General features: G+C 40.1%; 5 protein-coding genes across 9 annotated transcripts in view; 4 read left to right on the top strand and 1 right to left on the bottom strand.

Annotated features, from left to right (window-relative positions):
• Window positions 1-471: 471 nt before the first annotated feature.
• Window positions 472-4,585, top strand: LOC109643113 (odorant receptor 131-2-like). Its single transcript, XM_020108126.2, has 2 exons — window positions 472-990; window positions 1,899-4,585. Exons 1-2 carry the CDS (start codon window positions 733-735, stop codon window positions 2,721-2,723), a joined length of 1,083 nt encoding a protein of 360 aa, XP_019963685.2. The 5' UTR covers window positions 472-732; the 3' UTR covers window positions 2,724-4,585.
• Window positions 4,586-5,196: 611 nt separating this feature from the next.
• Window positions 5,197-6,437, top strand: LOC109643114 (odorant receptor 131-2-like). Its single transcript, XM_020108127.2, has one exon. It carries the CDS (start codon window positions 5,667-5,669, stop codon window positions 6,435-6,437), a length of 771 nt encoding a protein of 256 aa, XP_019963686.2. The 5' UTR covers window positions 5,197-5,666.
• Window positions 6,438-8,521: 2,084 nt separating this feature from the next.
• On the top strand, window positions 8,522-13,428 carry LOC109643115 (odorant receptor 131-2-like). 3 transcript variants are annotated; one of them, XM_069515996.1, is made up of 5 exons: window positions 8,522-9,680; window positions 10,065-10,377; window positions 10,887-11,082; window positions 11,756-11,894; window positions 12,641-13,428. In XM_069515996.1, coding segments are annotated over exons 2-5 (789 nt in total). In that variant the 5' UTR covers window positions 8,522-9,680; window positions 10,065-10,376; the 3' UTR covers window positions 13,094-13,428. The 3 variants fall into 3 exon arrangements, with proteins under 3 accessions (XP_069372097.1, XP_069372102.1, XP_019963687.2); XM_069516001.1 differs by having other exon boundaries at window positions 10,348-10,377; XM_020108128.2 differs by lacking the exons at window positions 8,522-9,680; window positions 10,065-10,377 and having other exon boundaries at window positions 10,889-11,082.
• Window positions 10,393-20,195, bottom strand: part of LOC138405844 (NACHT, LRR and PYD domains-containing protein 12-like) — a 60,800-nt gene continuing 50,997 nt past the window's right edge. For 2 of the 3 annotated variants that reach the window (XM_069515888.1, XM_069515878.1), the window contains 2 exons: window positions 14,036-14,304; window positions 10,393-13,796 (listed from right to left, as the gene is read on the bottom strand). In XM_069515888.1, coding sequence (XP_069371989.1) covers window positions 14,292-14,304 — 13 coding nt within the window. In that variant the 3' untranslated portion in view covers window positions 10,393-13,796; window positions 14,036-14,291. Of the gene's footprint in view, window positions 13,797-14,035; window positions 14,305-18,142; window positions 19,545-20,195 lie in introns of those variants that run through there. The other variant, XM_069515876.1, reaches the window with a different exon arrangement.
• On the top strand, window positions 14,311-18,653 carry LOC109643116 (odorant receptor 131-2-like). The gene is made up of 5 exons (XM_069517336.1): window positions 14,311-15,759; window positions 15,830-15,970; window positions 17,047-17,315; window positions 17,678-17,707; window positions 18,235-18,653. The coding sequence occupies exons 1-5, from the start codon at window positions 15,614-15,616 to the stop codon at window positions 18,651-18,653; spliced, it is 1,005 nt and encodes a 334-aa protein (XP_069373437.1). The 5' UTR covers window positions 14,311-15,613.

Below are 20,195 nucleotides of genomic sequence, written 5' to 3' on the forward strand. Positions count from 1 at the left end.
AATAATCAGACACCGTAATCGTAATTCGAAATTCCATTAATCGCCCAACTGTCATAACGAGGGATGACATCATCACAGTGAAACATTGTCACTTAACAAATTCAAATTCTAAAAATATTGATCAGGTTTAAACTGGTATCAGTAATTGAACTTGTTGTCTGTCCTTCTAGTTTTTTTTTTTTAAATACACACAACATGAACACACAATAATAATCCCAAGTGTCATCTATAAACCATCTATATAAAGTCCTGACATCAGCAGCTGCAGCAGATGTTTACCAGGTGTTGATGTGCGACATCCTACTGGGTATGATCAGTCTTTCTCATTGTTATAGCACTGAACTGCTTCTGCGTGAACCAATCATCAATAACTCATCATATCATTGCTGCATGTATGTATGTATGTATGTTTTTATTACATGCGATGTGCTTTTTTCAGTTATTTACTTTGTTTAGATTCATTATTGTGGGATTTTCCTGAAGATGAACAGATTTTCTGTGAAATGCAATTTACAGGATAAAGAGCCAGTTGTTTTCCTAAAGTTGTCGTAGTTCCTTAGTATCTCAGACAAAAACCAGCTCTGGGTTTAATTTTACTATTCGCTCTGAAATAACTTAATAACAGCTTCAGAGTGAGTAAAGAGTTTGTGACAAAGAAAGATAGCAAATCTCTAAGAGGCGGGAAATTAATGAAGTAAATTACTTTTTAGAAAGATATATTATATTTAAAAAATGACATGTTATTCTATACATTTCAACATTTCATGGAATGTTTTCCTAGTCTATATTAACTTCAAAACAGTTTGTGCTTTTTCAGATGCTGCCCTTCCAGACATGAATTTATCATCTGTTAATGGGTCTTTCGTCGTGAATGAGAGTGAGCGAGACACCTTCACCACAGCTGTGACCAAGAATGTGATCGTGATGGTGCTCTGCATTTCCATTAACTACATCAATGGTACTCTGGTTCACACCTTCAGGAAGCACCAGGTCTGTTTTCATTCTCAGCATGGACGTGAATTTACTCTTCTGAAAAAAAATATATTTTATTTGAGCTGATTTATTATCTATTCAACAGATTATTAAAAATATTCAGAAGATAAAAAGCAAATTATTTTTCTTTATACAAAATTAAAAATGTATTGTCTCAGATAGAGAAGACGCAATGGTGAAGAACATTATGTGAAGCATAAGTTAAATATAAGACAAAGATCTCTGTGCACAGTGACGATTAGGAACAGTATCATCTGCCCTGAAGAGCTGCAGCTTTAATATCAGTCCAGAGGACAAACGGCTGAGACTGTGAGAACAAGGTTCACTCTGTTTTGAGACAGAGACAGAAATGACAAATTATGCACCTTAAGCCACAATTAAATATTAAAGATAGAATTTTTAATTTTAATAAAAGAAGAATTCAATCAACTGAATAAAGTGAAGAAAAAACTACAACAATTTCTATGAGAACAAGGCAACACTAAATAATATTATATTTTGAATTGTAATCCTGTTTATTAATTGTTTATGCTTCAGTCATATTCAGTAACACAACTTTGTCAAGAGCTTATCAGACTTCTTCTGTTATTCACAGATGGGGCAGGATAATAAATAAGAGAAAATAGTAAAAACTAAATAAAATAAAGAGAAGAAGCTACGTTGAAGAACTTAATTATCGAAATAGTTTAAAAAGTTCAGATTCTGCGAATAATAATAAAAATGTGCCTTTCAGAGATTTAAGAGCTGCACAGATCTCTTCAGGGGCTCGCTCACCCTTTACAACTCTAAAATTTAAGTTATATTTAAGCTGTAAGTTTGTTTTCTTCACCTCCTTTCACTCACATGTAATTTGTTGTTCACTCTCTTCATTCTCTTTCCCTCCCCTCCTTTTCTTTTTCTTACAGATCTTCAATTCGAGCCCTCGATACATTCTGTTCATCCACCTGGTGATAAACGACATGATGCAGCTGGCCCTGTCCACCCTGCTCCACATCATCAGCTACGCCCTGTACAAAATCAACGTCCCCTTCTGCCTCATCCTGCTCATCATTACCATCATCACCACCCTCAACACCCCGCTGAACCTGGCTGGAATGGCGATAGAGTGCTACATCGCCATCTGCATCCCCCTCCGCCACAGTCAGATCTGCACCGTCAGGACCACCTACATCCTGATCGGTCTGATCTGGGCTGTGGGCGCTCTTTCGATACTACCCGACCTCTTCATCATCCTGGTCACTGAGCCTCTGCAGTTCTTCCACTCTGGAGTGTTCTGTGTCAGAGACAAGGTGTTCAGGAGCACCTACAGCCTGAAGAAGAGAGACGCATCGCACATCGTTTGTCTCGTCTTCGTTTGGTTTACGCTCATTTACACGTACTTCAGGATTCTGTTCACTGCCAAGGGAGTGACTGCAGACTTTAAAAAAGCCAGGAACACTATTCTGCTCCATGGCTTTCAGTTGCTGTTATGCATGATTGTTTATGTGAGACCAATGTTTGAACAATGTCTGCTCTACTTGCTGCCCCAGAATTACTTGACCATACGTTTTTCCTCCTACGTCATTGTCCAGATCCTGCCGCGCTTTGTCAGCCCCATCGTCTACGGACTGCGAGACCAGCTCTTCAGGAGATATGTGACGAGGTACTTGCTGTGTAAAGTCAGTACGAGCAACAACCACCGGGAAAATGTCACCGTGCCGAAAGTGATGCCGATGATTAAACTGAAGTGACAAACCACAAACATCTAATATCAGTGTGGACCAGAGAAACAATGTGTGATCATCAATTTTGTTTAAAATCCTGTGATTATGTTTTTACTTTGTAATATCGGAGCAGCGATAACATTAAAATATAAGAATAATACAAATAAAATCAACAAATACTGAAACTCTTTTCTCATTTTTCAGGTTTCATTTTAAAACATTAATTTTTACTAAACTGTTTATGAGTTATTAACTCAAAACTATGGTTCAGGAAGCCGGGGATCGTGGGTAATATCCAGCGTTTAGTTGTCTTTCAGTTCACAACACAGTCAGAGCTCTGCTTAACATATTGATGGAATAAATCTCCATGTGTGGCTGCAGGGGGCGCTGTTGCTCAGTAAAATTTATATAGTGTTACACTGTAGTGTAAAAGACTATTTTTTATTTCTAAAAAATACCTAATACAGAAACCAAGCGTCCATGTATAATCTACACATGGAGTCTGATAACTGAGCAGTTTCTGCTACTCAAATGTACAACGAGGAGTCTTTAACTGCAGTGGTCTCATTTTAATATCGCTGCGTCTTTATGAACTACAACAGCAAAGGAGACAGATTCTAAATCTCTGTTGCTGGTTTGATATTATCTGTGTATTTTTGCTTAGCTCCTAAAACAAATGCACATGCTGAGTTTTCACCACAGGAGACGGGGAAACAACTGCTTTGGTCCACAGAGGCACGGAAATCAACAAACAAGAGAAGCTCCTTCTGGGGGTTTTAAATAAAATGTCTCCTGAGACTGTAAAATATTGTGAAGGACATTTTTCATAACTAAAAAGGAAACGTGTTAGCTGAAGCCAAACATTTCCAAATACAATGAAGAAAAACTGACCTAACGTGAGGACAACAGTGTCTCATGCTACACTGCGTCCCTCACTACATGGAAACACTGGTCTCAAATTGAGGACATAAATATCACAGGGGAAATAAACGATGCTCTGATCTCACTGACGTCAACGTCACAAACTACGACCTCCATCATTATTATGTTTTTCTGTTTATAAAGACTCGCCTGAAGAGACGTCTGTCCTCAGTGTCTGACCTGGACTCAGGTAGGTGGAACAGGACAGAGATGGAGGTGAGGTAGCTCCAGACTGCTACTCTCTGCTGAACAATATTACACAGAGGGTTCGTTCAGCTCAAGATTTATTCAGGTTCACATGTTTTCAAAACATTCTTTAGATTACGAGTTAATCTTTAATCAGGAAGAATGTAAACGTGAATATAAATAATAACGAGAGGAAAATGTATTAATGCTGCATGTTTCAGCAGCTGATTGGTCTGAGCAATGTTAAACTGTTTTTATAACAAACTAATAGAACATTAAGATCTTCACAGTTAAAACCCTTTGTATCGGCTTTAGTTAATATCAATGAAATAATTAACACTAGTACATGTTGTATGAGTTGATGCTCTTGTCCAACAGGTGGTGAAGCAGATAAAAAAGGCAAAAGGTGAAAAGGGAATAATGGCAGAACGATATATGTCGTGAAACGCAGATTGAGCTGAAGTTACATTTATGTAGGAAATGTTTTTGATATATTTTAGATAAGTGTATTTCAGTGTCTGGTTTTTAAATGACCTGAAAATAATAAAATAATGCATTTTGTCTGCTTTTGAGTTTTTTAAATACTCGGTCAAACTACTTCATGTGCGTCGCAAAGATGCAGTTTTTAATTGCATTTACCAACTCTTGACTGAAAATAGATTAGTCAGACTGATGAAAACACATCTGTCTCTGTGTTTCTCTCCGGTCGCAGTCGATCATGAGCTCGTCAGCGGCTCCAGGAGGCAACATGAGTTTTCCTCATCAGGTGAAGCATCTGTCACATCTGAAAATGTTTTAGATTTGTTTGCACTGTTGTCGTTTGTATAAGTAATGTTGATCTGAACATAAGTTTTAAAGTCTTGAGCTGTTTAATTCTTTAAGACTAAAGCAAGAAAACGTTGCCACTATCGTGTTTTCTTAATCAAGTCCACATTTGAAATGAAATTAAAGAGTAGACTACATTGACTACTTGTAAAAAAAATTATTTTAAAGCGAGAATACAAATTATTAATATGATCCAGATATGATACAAGAGATTATATTGAATTTGAATCATTATTTGACTGTGTTGTTTCTGTGTTGGAGTGTTAGTGCTCATGAAAAACTAAATATTAACCTGATGCAAGACACAATTTGAACGCACGTCAGCTGACAGAAGACAGATGGGATTCAGATCTACAGTTTGAGGCTTCAGTGTTTCTGAAAGTCATTTCTGTCTCCTTCTCCTTGGCGCCCTCTGCAGCTGAATCAGTTCACCTTCATCAGAGACACCTTCACCACAGCTTTTGTGAAGAACCTGATCGTGGTTCTGGTCTGGCTCATCCTCAGTTACATCAACAGCACCTTGGTTTCCACGTTTTTCAGACACCAGGTACAAACGCACACATACAATAGAACAGACTCAAAAGGATTTTCTATCAATCAACACGAACGTCTGTCTTTGAAATGTAAAAACTGAGAAAAACATCAAATCCTCACATTTGAGGAAATGGAAACACTAAATATTTTCAATATTTTTTGTTTAATAAGTGACGTAAACCTTCAACATTGGAAATGTAATCTTCTGTAAATTAACTATTTATAAATATAACTGAAATTACATTAGCATTTTCCCTTTTCTGTGCTTTTTAATAGATTAAAAATTAATTTGATCAGTTTATCACCGGCAGAATAACTGTTGATGTATATTAAATAATTGTTAGTTGCAGGCCTTTATGCAGTTTGTTCAATTTATGTATTACAATCATTTTTTACACTATGAGCTGTTGCTGTTCTCCAGTCTGCACATTTCACTCCCCTCCCTCTTCACTTGTCTTCCTCTAGACCTTTTACGAAGACCCTCGTTATATCCTCTTCATCCACATGGTGATAAACGATGCCATCCAGCTGACCGTCACCGTCACAATTTTTGTCTTAAGCTACATCTTCTACAAGATCAACGTCTCCTTCTGCTGCTTCCTCATCCTGGTGGCCGTCTTCACCACCAGAAACACCCCGATCAACTTAGCTAGCATGGCCATTGAGCGCTACATTGCCATATGCCAACCTTTACGCCACTCGCAAATCTGCACAGTGAGAAAAACGTACATTGTCATCGGGGTGATTTGGTTTATATGCGTGGCTCCAGATATCACAGATCTGTTTGTGACTCTGGCCACTGAATCCCTGAGCTTCTTTCACGAGTCCGTGTTCTGTTTACGCCACAACGTGTTTAAAGACCCGATCCTTGCGTACAAAAGACAAGCGTTTGACATCATCTATTTCTCCTGTGTGTTCCTCACTCTGCTCTTCACCTACTTCCGAATACTGTTTGCAGCGAGAGCCGTGTCCACAGAGAAGATGTCCGCGCAGAGAGCCAGGAACACCATCCTGCTCCACGGCCTCCAGCTGGCCATGTGCCTGCTCTCCTACATTTCCCCCAGTGTGGAGCTTGTCCTGCATCTCATCTTCCCCGGTCGAATCCTGGAAATCAGATTCGCGAACTACCTCGTCGTCTACATCCTGCCGCGTTTCCTGAGCCCGATCATTTACGGCGTCAGAGACAAAAAGTTCAGGAAGTATTTCAAGATGTACCTTCTGAGCAACGGGTGTCGGAAGAAGCTGAAGAAAGTGACACCACAGCACAAAGACTGATTATATAGCAATAAAAATGGAATATTTTAAGACTGAATAAAAATGTCCACACTTAACAACGATGTTGATATTTACATTATAGCAAATGAACGTCAAATAAAAGACTGACAGGCCTCGGTTCCCGCCTCACAATTTTAAACTTCCAGCAAGAAGTCCAATTACAGGAAATGCAATATTAAACTAGACAAACAATCAAGCATAATCAATTATTTATATATATATATATATATATCTTATATCCATCTATATCCATAAAGACAACTTGTTTATGAGAACTCGTCTAAGAGACAACTTGTTATCAAGGAGACTGGATTCTGACCTTTTACACGACACATCCACCTTCTCCCACACTGTATTTTTAATCAGGTATCTTTGATTTATTCATCAACATATTCGTCATCTATGTGAGTGAAGAGAAATTCTCTTCTGTCTCCTCAAATTCATTCTCTGTCAAAAAAAAAAATCTCCATTTCACAAAAATGAAATCAGTTTTCAACCTACTGATAAATAAGTTTGTCTAAAACGAACAAGACACAAGTTGATTCTTTTACTGATTTTGTCCTTTGGAATTTCAGGGTAGATTCATTTGCTTCACATTTGGATTCAAAATCAGCTGCTGACCAACACAGAAAGTAAACTTCCATCCCATAAGACTCGGTCTCAGTAGGAGAGGAAGATTTGCCCTAAACGTAACGCGTCTGTGTACAAGCTTCGTCATTTCCCCCCTAAAGTATGAGTTATTCAAGTGTTTGTGGTCAGCGAACAAATCAGACGACGACAATAAACCTTTCCTCCAGCACACGAATCAAACCTAGTGCAATGCACGAGGTTGCTTCAGTAAACTGAAGACTTACAATTCTGAGATTCTTACTTAATCTGATTAAAGGCACGTAAACATGCAAATTCAGTTACTTGGACACTCACCACTTTGGACTTAGATCTGATCGGCTCACAGTCCTCTCGAGGTCCTCCTGTCACACTGACGTCCTCCTGACGTCCTCCTGACGTCCTCCTGTCACACTGACGTCCTCCTGACGTCCTCCTGTCACACTGACGTCCTCCTGACGTCCTCCTGACGTCCTCCTGTCACACTGACGTCCTCCTGACGTCCTCCTGTCACACTGACGTCCTCCTGTCACACTGACGTCCTCCTGACGTCCTCCTGACGTCCTCCTGTCACACTGACGTCCTCCTGACGTCCTCCTGTCACACTGACGTCCTCCTGTTTCCTTCAAAAGCAAATGTCAGGTTTTACTTTGCAGCTCATTGTCAAAGCTGCACGACAGACAGGTTGAGTTCTCCGTCAGATTTCAACTCACTGTTTCTAACAGCAAACATCTGGATATCGAGTAGATTAAAGATGTAAACAAAGGGGGAATCCGTCAAAGACAGATGAAATACTGATCTCTCTGGAGGTGTCACTCATTTGACATCCTGCACTGAGTCCCTGCTCATAACAAGCATCAAACTAAGCTAACCCTGGACCGTGTGAGACCGCTCAGATTAGCAAACGAAGGTCGAATCAAGGACAGCTGGTTAGCTAATGTGAGGCTAACGTTAGCTTCAGCTAAGTGACAGAAGTTAGCAAAACTGCAGCTTGAACAAAACAGTAGACAGTTGGTTAAAGTTAGCTTCCATCAGTCGACACAGATTATCCAGAACTGTAGTCAAATACAGTTTAGTTAAAAACTCACCACAGTAACTAACTAACTGAACTCACCACATTAACTAACTACAGTAACTAACTGAACTCACCACATTAACTAACTACAGTAACTAACTGAACTCACCACAGTAGCTAACTAACTGAACTCACCACATTAACTAAGTACCTGAACTCACCACAGTAGCTAACTAACTGAACTCACCACATTAACTAACTACAGTAACTAACTGAACTCACCACAGTAGCTAACTAACTGAACTCACCACATTAACTAAGTACCTGAACTCACCACAGTAGCTAACTAACTGAACTCACCACAGTAGCTAACTAACTGAACTCACCACATTAACTAACTACAGTAACTAACTGAACTCACCACAGTAGCTAACTAACTGAACTCACCACATTAACTAAGTACCTGAACTCACCACAGTAGCTAACTAACTGAACTCACCACAGTAGCTAACTAACTGAACTCACCACAGTAGCTAACTAACTGAACTCACCACATTAACTAACTACAGTAACTAACTGAACTCACCACAGTAGCTAACTAACTGAACTCACCACATTAACTAAGTACCTGAACTCACCACAGTAGCTAACTAACTGAACTCACCACAGTAGCTAACTAACTGAACTCACCACATTAACTAAGTACCTGAACTCACCACAGTAGCTAACTAACTGAACTCACCACATTAACTAAGTACCTGAACTCACCACAGTAGCTAACTAACTGAACTCACCACATTAACTAACTACAGTAACTAAGTACCTGAACTCACCACAGTAGCTAACTAAGTGAACTCACCACAGTAGCTAACTAACTGAACTCACCACATTAACTAACTACAGTAACTAAGTACCTGAACTCACCACAGTAGCTAACTAACTGAACTCACCACAGTAGCTAACTAACTGAACTCACCACATTAACTAACTACAGTAACTAACTGAACTCACCACAGTAGCTAACTAACTGAACTCACCACATTAACTAACTACAGTAACTAACTGAACTCACCACAGTAGCTAACTAACTGAACTCACCACATTAACTAAGTACCTGAACTCACCACAGTAGCTAACTAACTGAACTCACCACATTAACTAAGTACCTGAACTCACCACAGTAGCTAACTAACTGAACTCACCACATTAACTAACTACAGTAACTAAGTACCTGAACTCACCACAGTAGCTAACTAACTGAACTCACCACATTAACTAACTACAGTAACTAAGTACCTGAACTCACCACAGTAACTAACTAACTGAACTCACCACATTAACTAACTACAGTAACTAAGTACCTGAACTCACCACAGTAGCTAACTACGTTAACTCACTACGTTTAATCACTACGTTAACTAACTAACTGAACTCACCACAGTAGCTAACTAACTGAACTCACCACATTAACTAACTACAGTAACTAACTGAACTCACCACAGTAGCTAACTACGTTAACTCACTTCGTTAACTAACTAACTGAACTCACCACAGTAACTAGCTGTGCACGCGCTCCCATGCAAACCAAACGGCCGTAAAGTGACGTCACAGTTACGTTAGAGGTACGGTCCACTTTAGGGGTGTCATCAATAATCAGGTGTTATATAATATATATATATATATATATATATATATATATATATATATATATATATATATATATTATATTTATATAGAATATTTACAATAACAGGTAATCATGTTAGTAAAAGCTTGTTTCTTTTCGGAGTATTTAAGAACTGAGCAGGGGTTCCCCCCCCACAGCTCCTGTAACTTGAACCCTGTCCATGTTTGGTTTAAAAACTGTGCACGTGAAGTTTACACATTATTAATAATAATAACTCACCAGTAACTGGTCATCGGTGCAGATGCTCTCTGAGAGACATGCACATATCCACCTCTCTCTCTCTCTCTCTCTCTCTCTCTCTCTCTCTCTCTCTCTTCAGCTCAGAAGAACTCAATCATGACCTTTAACCTATCCCTATGACGACATGATCAATACAGACCACACACACACACACACACACACACACACACACACACACCTTATAAACAGGGCTCAGGCTGCTGCAGGAGTCACTGACAGTCAGTGACTCGGAGAGGAGCTGACTGTCAGTGATTGAAGTTTCACTCATTTCTTTCTGTCATGTTGTAAATATATAAAAATAAGTTTGTTGTGGATGTCTCAGAGTTTCCTCTGCTCTAATGTGTTTCATCTTTTCCTCGCAGACACTGAATATCTGTGAGACGCTGAGTGAAGTAAGTCTTTACACATGTCGTACAAATTTTTTATTAATATTGTACATGTGTCTGACAACATCAGTTTGTATTTAACACATTTTATAATCATTTGAATATTTTTAGTTTTTGTGAACTTAACAAATGAATTATCTCTGATCTTCCAGAACCATGACCTCCTGAACACGTGTGAATGCTCGTAGATATTTACAGGTTATTTGCGTATATTATAAGTCATCACAATATTTCGATGTCTTTATTTCTTACAAACGTCATCGTGTCTTTCATACGGCCCTGCGTGGATTTTGTGTCATAATTATAAAACACAATGTACATGCATGTTCTCGTGGAAAGAATATTCAACTCAAACTCTCTCATGCGTGGAAAAATATCAGAAAATACACCTTGTAGCGAGTCTTTAATTTAAAACATTAAAATCTGTTATCATTACACTTACTCGCTGCAGAATTCAACCATAAAACTTTGCATTTGTATTTGTCTGTAAAACCTTTTGATTTGTGTTTCTTCAGTGATGCTCAACTCCACCTCCTCCAGCCCTCTGGGCCTGCTGCTGAGTAACAGCAGCTTCACACTGACAGGGGGCGCTGTGGCTGTACCGAAAGACAGCTTCTCTAATGCTCTGACCAAGAACATAGTGGCCATGTTGGTGTGGCTGACCCTCAGTGTCATCAACAGCAGCATGGTGCTCACCTTCCTCCGACACAGGTGCACAGAACACAGAGCGTAATCCTGACGTGTTTCAGATTTTATCTCCGTTCAAACATTACGATGCTTCATCCAAACACAGAAACTTCAAACACACAGCGATGTGAATAAACGTGTTTAGTTCCTGTCATTGATTTATTTGTTTTGATACTTGAGACTCGTGTGCTGTAAAATAAAAAATGGAAGTTGACCTGTCAGCGAATACATAATCAAATGAGCAAAGTAATCTAATTACAAAATTAGAAAACAGCTCAGTGATGCAGGAGGAGTTTTTATCATTTGTGTTTCTCATCGTGGGAAATCTTTTCCTTTACTTGAGTCCACTTTGTTCAGGGTCTCTGTCCTGTAACCTGCAGCTGAAGCCACAAGTTGATTGGTTGATTAGTTCATACACAGAAGATCATTTGACAGAAAGTGGAAAAGTTTTTGATCATTCACTCAGGCACAGAATTATCCCACGTTCCTTCTTCACTGTGAGGTTTTGGTGCATGATTCAGTAAACGACTGTATTTTAGTTTGTCAAGATAAATACATATAAAGTTGAAATGGTTTGACTGCACCAAACAATAAATGGATTCATAAAGAGAATAATGTAGATATTAATAATGTACTTATATATAACAGTCATTATTTGCAGTGTGTGACGTGTAGAGTTCTCCCTCTCTGACCGCAGCCTCTTCTATGAGAACCCTCGATACATCATGTTCATCTGCATGGTGATAAACGACGCTCTGCAGCTGACCCTGGTCACAGCTCTGTACGTGGCCAGTTACATCTTCAGGAAGATCCACACCTCCGTCTGCTGCCTCCTGGTGAGTCAGCACCATCAGCACCACATCAACACCACGTTCACACAGTCTGAAAAACACTCGCTGAAACGCTCCGAGGAGGAATCATTGAAACGAGGAGGAGGAGGAATCTGGGACGATTGAAGTTAAACATTTAATCAACAGGACTTTTACCATTTGTCCTGGATCAATGGACAATCTTCTTTTTAATTTCAGAGATGTTGAAAGTAGAAAAATATCAAGATTAATGTCCAGTGTTTAAGAATATATAAATAATAATAATAATATATAAATGTTCTTCACAACCAGTTTTAGTGAAGATAAATTCTTTGTCCTTCAGTCATAAACACGGTGATGATCTGTGTCAGGAGACTGTGACAGATTGAGATTGTGTTGAAATCTCTTACGACTGAGAAACCACAAACAACTTGGGAAGATAGAAAACAACTTAATGGACCAGAGCAGTTGACTTTATTCTTCACATTTCGACCTTATTCTCAAAATGCAAACAGGGAAAACTTTGCTCTGCTGTGAAAATATCTTAGAGATTTCAGAAAGGTTGCAAATATCTTCCCAATTCACCCTCTCTGAACTCTGGAGCATTTCAGGGGGCTTTAAAGGGCCCCGGGCAAAAGGTACCTGTAATTCCTGTGGATTAACGTAATCAGGCATTTCCAGGGGCCCCCTCTCAGCTCGGGAGGCTCAGATAAGTCCTTGCTTGTCCTTTCCTGATGCACACTAACCTGACTCCTCTGACCACCACCCCTCAGATCATGACGGCGGTCCTGACCACCCGCTTCACCCCTCTCATCCTGGCCGGCATGGCGGTGGAGCGCTACATCTCCATCTGCTTCCCTCTGCACTACAGCCAGATGTGCACCGTGCCTCGCACCCTCCTCCTCATCTGCATCATCTTCTTCCTCACCGCCACCCCGCCCGTCACCGACCTCCTCGTCGCCCTCGTCAAGGAGCCCCCCAGTTTCTTCCACGCCACCATTTTCTGCGACCACACGCTTCTTTTCCGCGACCGCTCCATCTACTACAAGAACTGCGTGTTTGACGGGACGTACCTGTCGTGCGTGGCTCTGACGCTGCTCTTCACTTACTGTAAGATCATGCTGACGGCCAGGGCGGCCTCCACGGGCCTGGCCTCGGTGAAGAGAGCGAGGAACACCGTGGTGCTCCACGGGGTCCAGGTGGGTGTCACACCGTGGTGGTTTTAGAGAGTATGGTGCCCTGGGTGAGCTCCCCTAACCCAACCTCCATCCACCATCTGTACCGGGGGAGGCTGGAGCCGATCAACTGAGATTGGGCGAGAGACGGAGAAAACAGGTCGCCAGGGTCAACAGAGACAAACAAATATTCACACACATCAGCAGACAATTTAGTCTCCAATCAACCCAGCCTGCATGTGTCAGGACTCTGAGGGGAAACCGAGCAAACTCCACAGAGTCTGACCCGGGCCGAACCAGGATTCAAACCAGGAACCGTCCTCCTGTGAGGCAAACACTGCAGCACTGTGCCGCCCAAAATAAAACAATCCTAACAATCACAAAAACTAAGTATGTAGATTCAAACCTTTCAGTGTGCAAATATAATTATTTGGTTCTCTGTGGATTGTTCTCTCCAGCCTGAGGTTGAAGTATTTGGGGTCTTGCTCGTGAGCTCGAGGACGATGGAGTGTGAGATGGACACACATGAACTGTGGGTAGTTACAGAAAGAGTGAGATCATGAATACAAATGGATGAAGTCAGGTTCCTCCGTCAGGTTCCTCTGTCAGGTTCCTCCGTCAGGTTCCTCTGTCAGGTTCCTCCGTCAGGTTCCTCCGTCAGGTTCCTCCGTCAGGTTCCTCCGTCAGGTTCCTAAATAATAAATGTCGTGATGTCGAAACGTCCCCAACTGTCGCCTCTACATAACCATTGACCCTGCAGGAGAGTTTGAAACCACATGAGCCGTGTTCAACTCACAAATGTAGATTTCTTGTGAAAAACACATTGAAATGTTCAGTATCTCTCATGAAACTGCAAAAGAAAGCTTAAGAATCAATTTGCACACAAACTTCTCTTGTTTGGGGTAAATAGGAAAGTTTGACTTACGGCTTTCGTGCACATGAAAAACAAATCTAACTTTACTCTTGATTATGTAACTATTACATTTTTCTGACCTGTTCTTCATCCCTGTGTCTCTCAGCTGCTGCTCTGCATGCTCGCCTTCGTGGTTCCCTCCCTGCAGGCGGCGCTCATCTCCCTCTTCCCTCGCTTCAGCCTGGAGATTCGTTACATCTTCTTCCTGCTCGTCTACATCATCCCTCGCTTCCTGAGCCCCATCATATATGGTTTCCGGGACGAGCTGTTCAGGAAGTACTGGTCCCGGGCCCTGGCTTGTCGAGGCCTCGGTGTCGTCAGGGTCAGGCCGGTGGTTCAGAAGGTCAACCTGAAGGTGAAATAACCACATCGGACAAATCGGAGTGTGGTTTGAATCCCTCCTCTGCAGAAACACGATGAACTCAGGGTAACTTTCGAAACATGAATTTGTTTCCTGAGTACAACAGATATATTCATTATCTCGTTCATATCCAAAGATCAACACCTGAGTCTTGAGTGAGTGGACAAATGAGCTCCAGGTGAAAATCTGAAGTTATTTGACGACTGACATCAAATCCTACTCCAGAAACTGTGCCAGGTGTTTTTTAAATGTGTTCATAAAGACTCTTAGACAAAGCATGACGGTAACTGTGTTGTAATCTTGCAGGTTCTGCCACAATCATGTGTGAACCTGTATAATCATGAGAGAGTGACGTTTCAATGTAACAGAGAGAATATTAAATATAAAAAATGAAATGTAATCACAACCAGAACTCACTCAGCTTCATTTCAACAAGTCACATCTGTGTAGTTGATCATACGTCATATAAGAATAAAATAAATCCACATGTGATCTATTCTGTAAAACCGATCAGTAAATCACTGAACCTTTCACGATGATAAACAGATAAACTATAAATTCAAATAACTATGAATTGATTTTGATGAGCTTCAGTTTCTCGGCTGCTCCCGTCAATAAAATGTGTGTTTAGGATTTAAAATGGATTCAAATATTTACCACACAGTGTTTTACACTCTTCCACATTAAAAACTGACGTGACAGTTTTGCTGTCCCCCTCCTCTACACGTCACATTCTGAGCAGTGAAATCTATAAAACCTCATCATCTCTTCCTGTTCGACTCACGTTCGGACCAGCTCCACACGTCACACTGCTGAAGTAAGTTTCATTATTTAAACTTAACATTAATCAGAATATTTCAGTGGCAGCAGGATTTTATTCATCCGTATATTCACAAGATAAACAGAAAATAAAATGATTTGAAGTAAAGTTAAATAAAACTGTACATTAAGTTAAAAAATCAACACCTTATTTTTTTCTTTCATTCATTTTTATGATATTCACCTTTGACAATGTGATATTTCATTTTTGTTTTCTATCTGTGAGATTGTAACCTATGTATGTATTTTTATTTACATCAATCACAATTTAACTGTCGTCTTATTATGAAGATATTTACTTTTGCCAATGTTGCTTGGAAATCATTCAGGTTCTTATTTAGTTTTTCTTCTGTCGAAGAAGAAATGAACATTTTGCATGAGATGTGAGGATTGGAGAAAATGTATTTCATGTAATTAAAGACTATAAATGATTGTGTCTGGTGTTTGTGCAGCTCTGACTGAGCGGAGCTGAACCGTCATGAACTCCAGCAAACGTCTGGACAGTCAGAACGAAGCTCTGTCGAAGAACTTGATCACCTTCACTCTCGGCTTCATCATCAACTGCGTCAACGTAGCTTTTGTCTACATCTACTTTAAGAACCAGGTTTTCCACAGAAACCCCAGGTGACTTTCTCACTGAACTACAGTTGTTTATTATAGATCCATTCTGCTGATGCTCTCTCCTCTCCTGCAGGTATGTGCTCTACATCCACCTGGTGATCAACGACATGATCATGTTAACAGTTTCTGTGGCGCTGCAGATCTTCACCTACACGGTTCCTCTGAGATTCGCTCCCTGCTGCATCATGCTGCTCATCTTAGTCACAACCAACAAGTGAGTGACTGTGATCCAGAGAGAATTAATAACTCTGTAACTCTGTTTGTTAGATTTCCTCAGATCTAATCTCTCAATACTGAACTTATCTCTGAATACTGAATTTATCTCTGAATACTGAGCTTATCTCTGAATACTGAATTTATCTTATCTCTGAATACTGAACTTATCTCTGAATACTGAATTTATCTTATCTCTGAATACTGAACTTATCTCTGAATACTGAATTTATCTTATCTCTGAATACTGAACTTATCTTATCTCTGAATACTGAACTTATCTTATCTCTGAATACTGAATTTATTTTAAAATCTTTTAGGTTGTGTGTTTCTCAAACTGATATTTCCTGACTCGTGTCACATGCAGTGAAATGAGACGTGTTATTATTCAGATATTTAATGAACTGCAGGTCTGCTCCCGTGTCAGTTGTGTTATAATCAGGTCACAGAGCAAAGAACCTGTTTTCCTGATTAAAGATTAAAATCCAGTGAACTTAAAGAATAAAACTGAATTTCTGGAAATAAATAATTAATTTATCTTCTCTTATTCCGTGTTTTAGAATATATTCATATATCCATCATTGAATATCAAAAAGAAAATGTAAAAAAGGACAATGAGAAGAGCTGACACATGCACATGAGACAATGAAGAAATACAAGTGGATAAATAAGTAAATAAGTACTCAAATATCATTTGAGGTACTTTTAAAGGTACTCATGTTTTACCTTCTGGGTTTTATTTCCACCTTGTTTTCATTTATTGGATGTTTGTCTTTAAAAGTGCTATAGAAATAAAGTTGTATCATTATTATCACCCAGTTTATTTTCTGAAACTTTCACTTGTTCTCCGGTTCAGTGGAGTTTTGTTGCATTACATCAACAGTCTTTTATCAGTCATGTTGCAGATTCAGATTAATGATGCAAAATAGATCCAACAAGAAAAGTAGCTTGTCAGACTTAAAAATTCACAAAAATACAACAAATGTACGAGGTAGATGTAATGAGATGATGAGAATCTATCAAACTTTGTGCAGAAATTCTTGATTAAAAAAAGAAGTCACACGTGTGTCTCTACAGAAACAGTCCTCTGAACCTGGCCGGCATGGCGGTCGAGCGTTACATCGCCGTTTGTCGACCTCTTCACCATGTCCAGATGTGCACGGTGCAGCGAGCCTACGCTCTGATTGCTCTCATCTGGGGCGTGTCCCTCATCCCAGGCCTCACTGACATCATCATCGCCCTTGCCACCCGGTCCGTCTCAATGGACTCGAGGCCTGTGGTCTGTTACCCGTCATTCGTGTACAACACACCGCACCACAGGGCTCAGAGAGAGGTGGCTCAGGTTTGTTAACGCTACACTTCTCACTGAGAGGTCACGTGACACAGGTTACACCTAAACCACGAAACAACCGACTTACACATTTAGAAAATGAAATATAGATTCATATGCTTACTGATGCTAACATATGCTAACAGTGCTATAGAGAAGTACTTTTATGTGCAACCTAAGAGTTATACTTGAGTATTAAACTAAAGAATTATTATTTTCAGTGCACGTTTAGACGATGTTGACAAACTGACAAATCGGCTCAACTTTAATTTTGTCGATTTATTTGAACATCCAGGTTTAAATGTTGATCCAACTGTTTTTGATGGAAAAATATTTGTTTGGATTCGAGCTAAACGTGTTCACACTGTGGTGATCAAGCCGAGATCGGCAATGTAATCTACATCACAGGCAAGTGTCTGAGGCAGACGTGAACAAAGAAGGTAAATCAAACATCTCTCAGTTCAAACCAAAGTAAAAAGTCCTTCATCAGCAGAAGATCGTGACACGTGGACTCTGATAAGTGAAGCCAGTGCACAAGTTCCTGAAATCTGTATTCTGTGTACGGACCAGCAGGGGGCGACTCCACTGGTAGTTTCTATGAAAGTCTATGAGAAAATGTTTGTACTTCTCAATTAATAACGTCAGCAAACATTTTCCTCAGGAGTTTATGTCTCAATCTCTAGTTTCAAGTCGTCTTCAATACGATGTTCATTTATCAATTATGATCATTTAGGTGGCAGGTGGGCGTGTCCTTGACCTCACAGTGAGGCTCCACCCCTGCTCCGCCAAATGTGGTTACTTCTGGTTTCAACAAACAAAGATGGCGCTGGAGAAAATGTCACGTTGGGTTGATACTTGAGTTAAACTTTATTTTGGAAATCTCCTTCACATGTGACAAACTTTTACAAATGAACGGACACATTAGAGATTAAAGTGATTTTCTCTCCGTCAGATTCTTATGTTTTCCTTCGTCTTCCTGACGTTGATCATCACCTACCTCAAAGTCCTCCGCATCGCCCGGACAGTTTCCGGATCTTACCAGGCCTCAGCCAGAAACGCCCACAACACCATCCTGCTGCACGGAGTCCAGCTGTTCATCTGCATGCTGTCGTTCCTCTCGCCCTTCATCAACATCGCTCTAGTCACCATGTGGCCCAACCAGCGCACCACAATCCTCTTCGTCATCTTCCTGTTCACCAATGTGCTGCCACGTCTGCTCAGTCCGCTCATCTACGGCGTCAGAGACAAAACGTTCAACAGCCACATCAGGCGACACTTCTGCTGTCAGTGCTGCAACACTGGAGAAAACAAGGTGGTGGAACCTCGGAGAAGATCCAAACAGGTTCTACGGTGAATGACCCGATGAAGACAAACATCACAGACTGAAGACGTTCAAGCTTTGTGAACTGAAATAAATGTTCACTGGAGAATGGTCATGAATTATGTAAAATATTCAGTATAAGATTTATTTTTAAATGTCTTTTTTTTTTTAATAAAAGGACTCGTGTCAGATTTAGTGACATCTAGTGGTGAGGATGCAGATGACAAGAAACTGAAGAACTGCTCCCTCACTCCTCCAGAGAGAGAGAAAGAGGTTAAACCTACATGTTAACTGATCCTGAGCTTAACACAAACCTAAACCTGGCACGAATCCAACATGAACCTTAACGTCACCAAACCCTAAACTTAAACTAACCTAAACCTACACTAACCTAAACTTAAACTAACCTAAACCTAAACTAACCTAAACCTAAACTAAACTAAACCTAAACTAACCTAAACTTAAACTAACCTACACTAACCAAAACTTAAACTGGGCCTAAACTAAACCTGAAACTACTTTAATGTTAATGAACATTTTGTGAAAGAGCAGATTATATCAGATTATTCTTTTCTGCTTCTTTTCATTCAGGATTCGAGATTTTGTGTTTAAATGCTTTTGTTGGTGGAAGAATCAAATCAAGTGATAAAAAATCCAAAATAAATGTATTGATCTGGTGTCAGGCTGTTTATGTGGACACATATTGATCAAATGTAGAATTTCATTACGAGCACAAACTTTTCTTCAGAAGTAGAACGTTTGTCCCATAAATATGATCGATGGAATTCTCACGGATCATTTGGACGAAGTGTTCTTCACACTTTGTGTTTGGTCTTTGTCACCGTGACAACAGCCTGGCGCACAGCTCCATGAAGAGATGATGGTCTCACAGAGGAAGTGGACTGGACCTCAGAGCGTCAACATCTGGTGGACAGATGTTAGAGCAGCGTGTTCATGAACATGGCATCACAGTCACATGTTAAACTCACACATGCGTGTTGATGATCATAACAAAGTCAAATGCTGACGTCTCCATACAGCGAGAACTTGAGCCTGTCGGGTGAAGAACGTCAGGAACTGACTCTGTCAAACATTTCTTATCCTGAAGTCAGAGAAAACTGAGATGGACTTGAAAATAAACTCAGTGAAATCACCATGAAGAGACAAGTGTCTCCATTAAATAACAACAAAATGTCCCCTTTCCTCAGGACATCGTCTCTCAGACACTTTCTGTCACTTTTCTACGCTGGGAACGTCCCATCATCAATCATTTCCCAGCATGCTGCTGTTCCCAGTGGCCTGCTACAGTGTGGTTGTTGTGAGTTGGTGGTGGAAAACATACAACCACAGATTTATGTCATTGTGTTAGAAATTATTTTAGCAACAAGAAGATGAAGAATCTTCATCTACGTTTGTATAAAACGTCCTCGGCTCAGTTTTCTATGAAATATGGTCAAATACTTCTTGAGCAGTTTCCTCTGAGACTTCAAAACGCTGCGCTCTTCATCGACTCTTATTCATTGTGTAAATATGACGTTCATTCTGCTTCTGGTTGTTTCCATCATGTCAAACTGG

The sequence above is a fragment of the Paralichthys olivaceus genome, chromosome 2 (genome assembly GCF_024713975.1).
Source record: "Paralichthys olivaceus isolate ysfri-2021 chromosome 2, ASM2471397v2, whole genome shotgun sequence".
NCBI lineage: Eukaryota > Metazoa > Chordata > Actinopteri > Pleuronectiformes > Paralichthyidae > Paralichthys > Paralichthys olivaceus.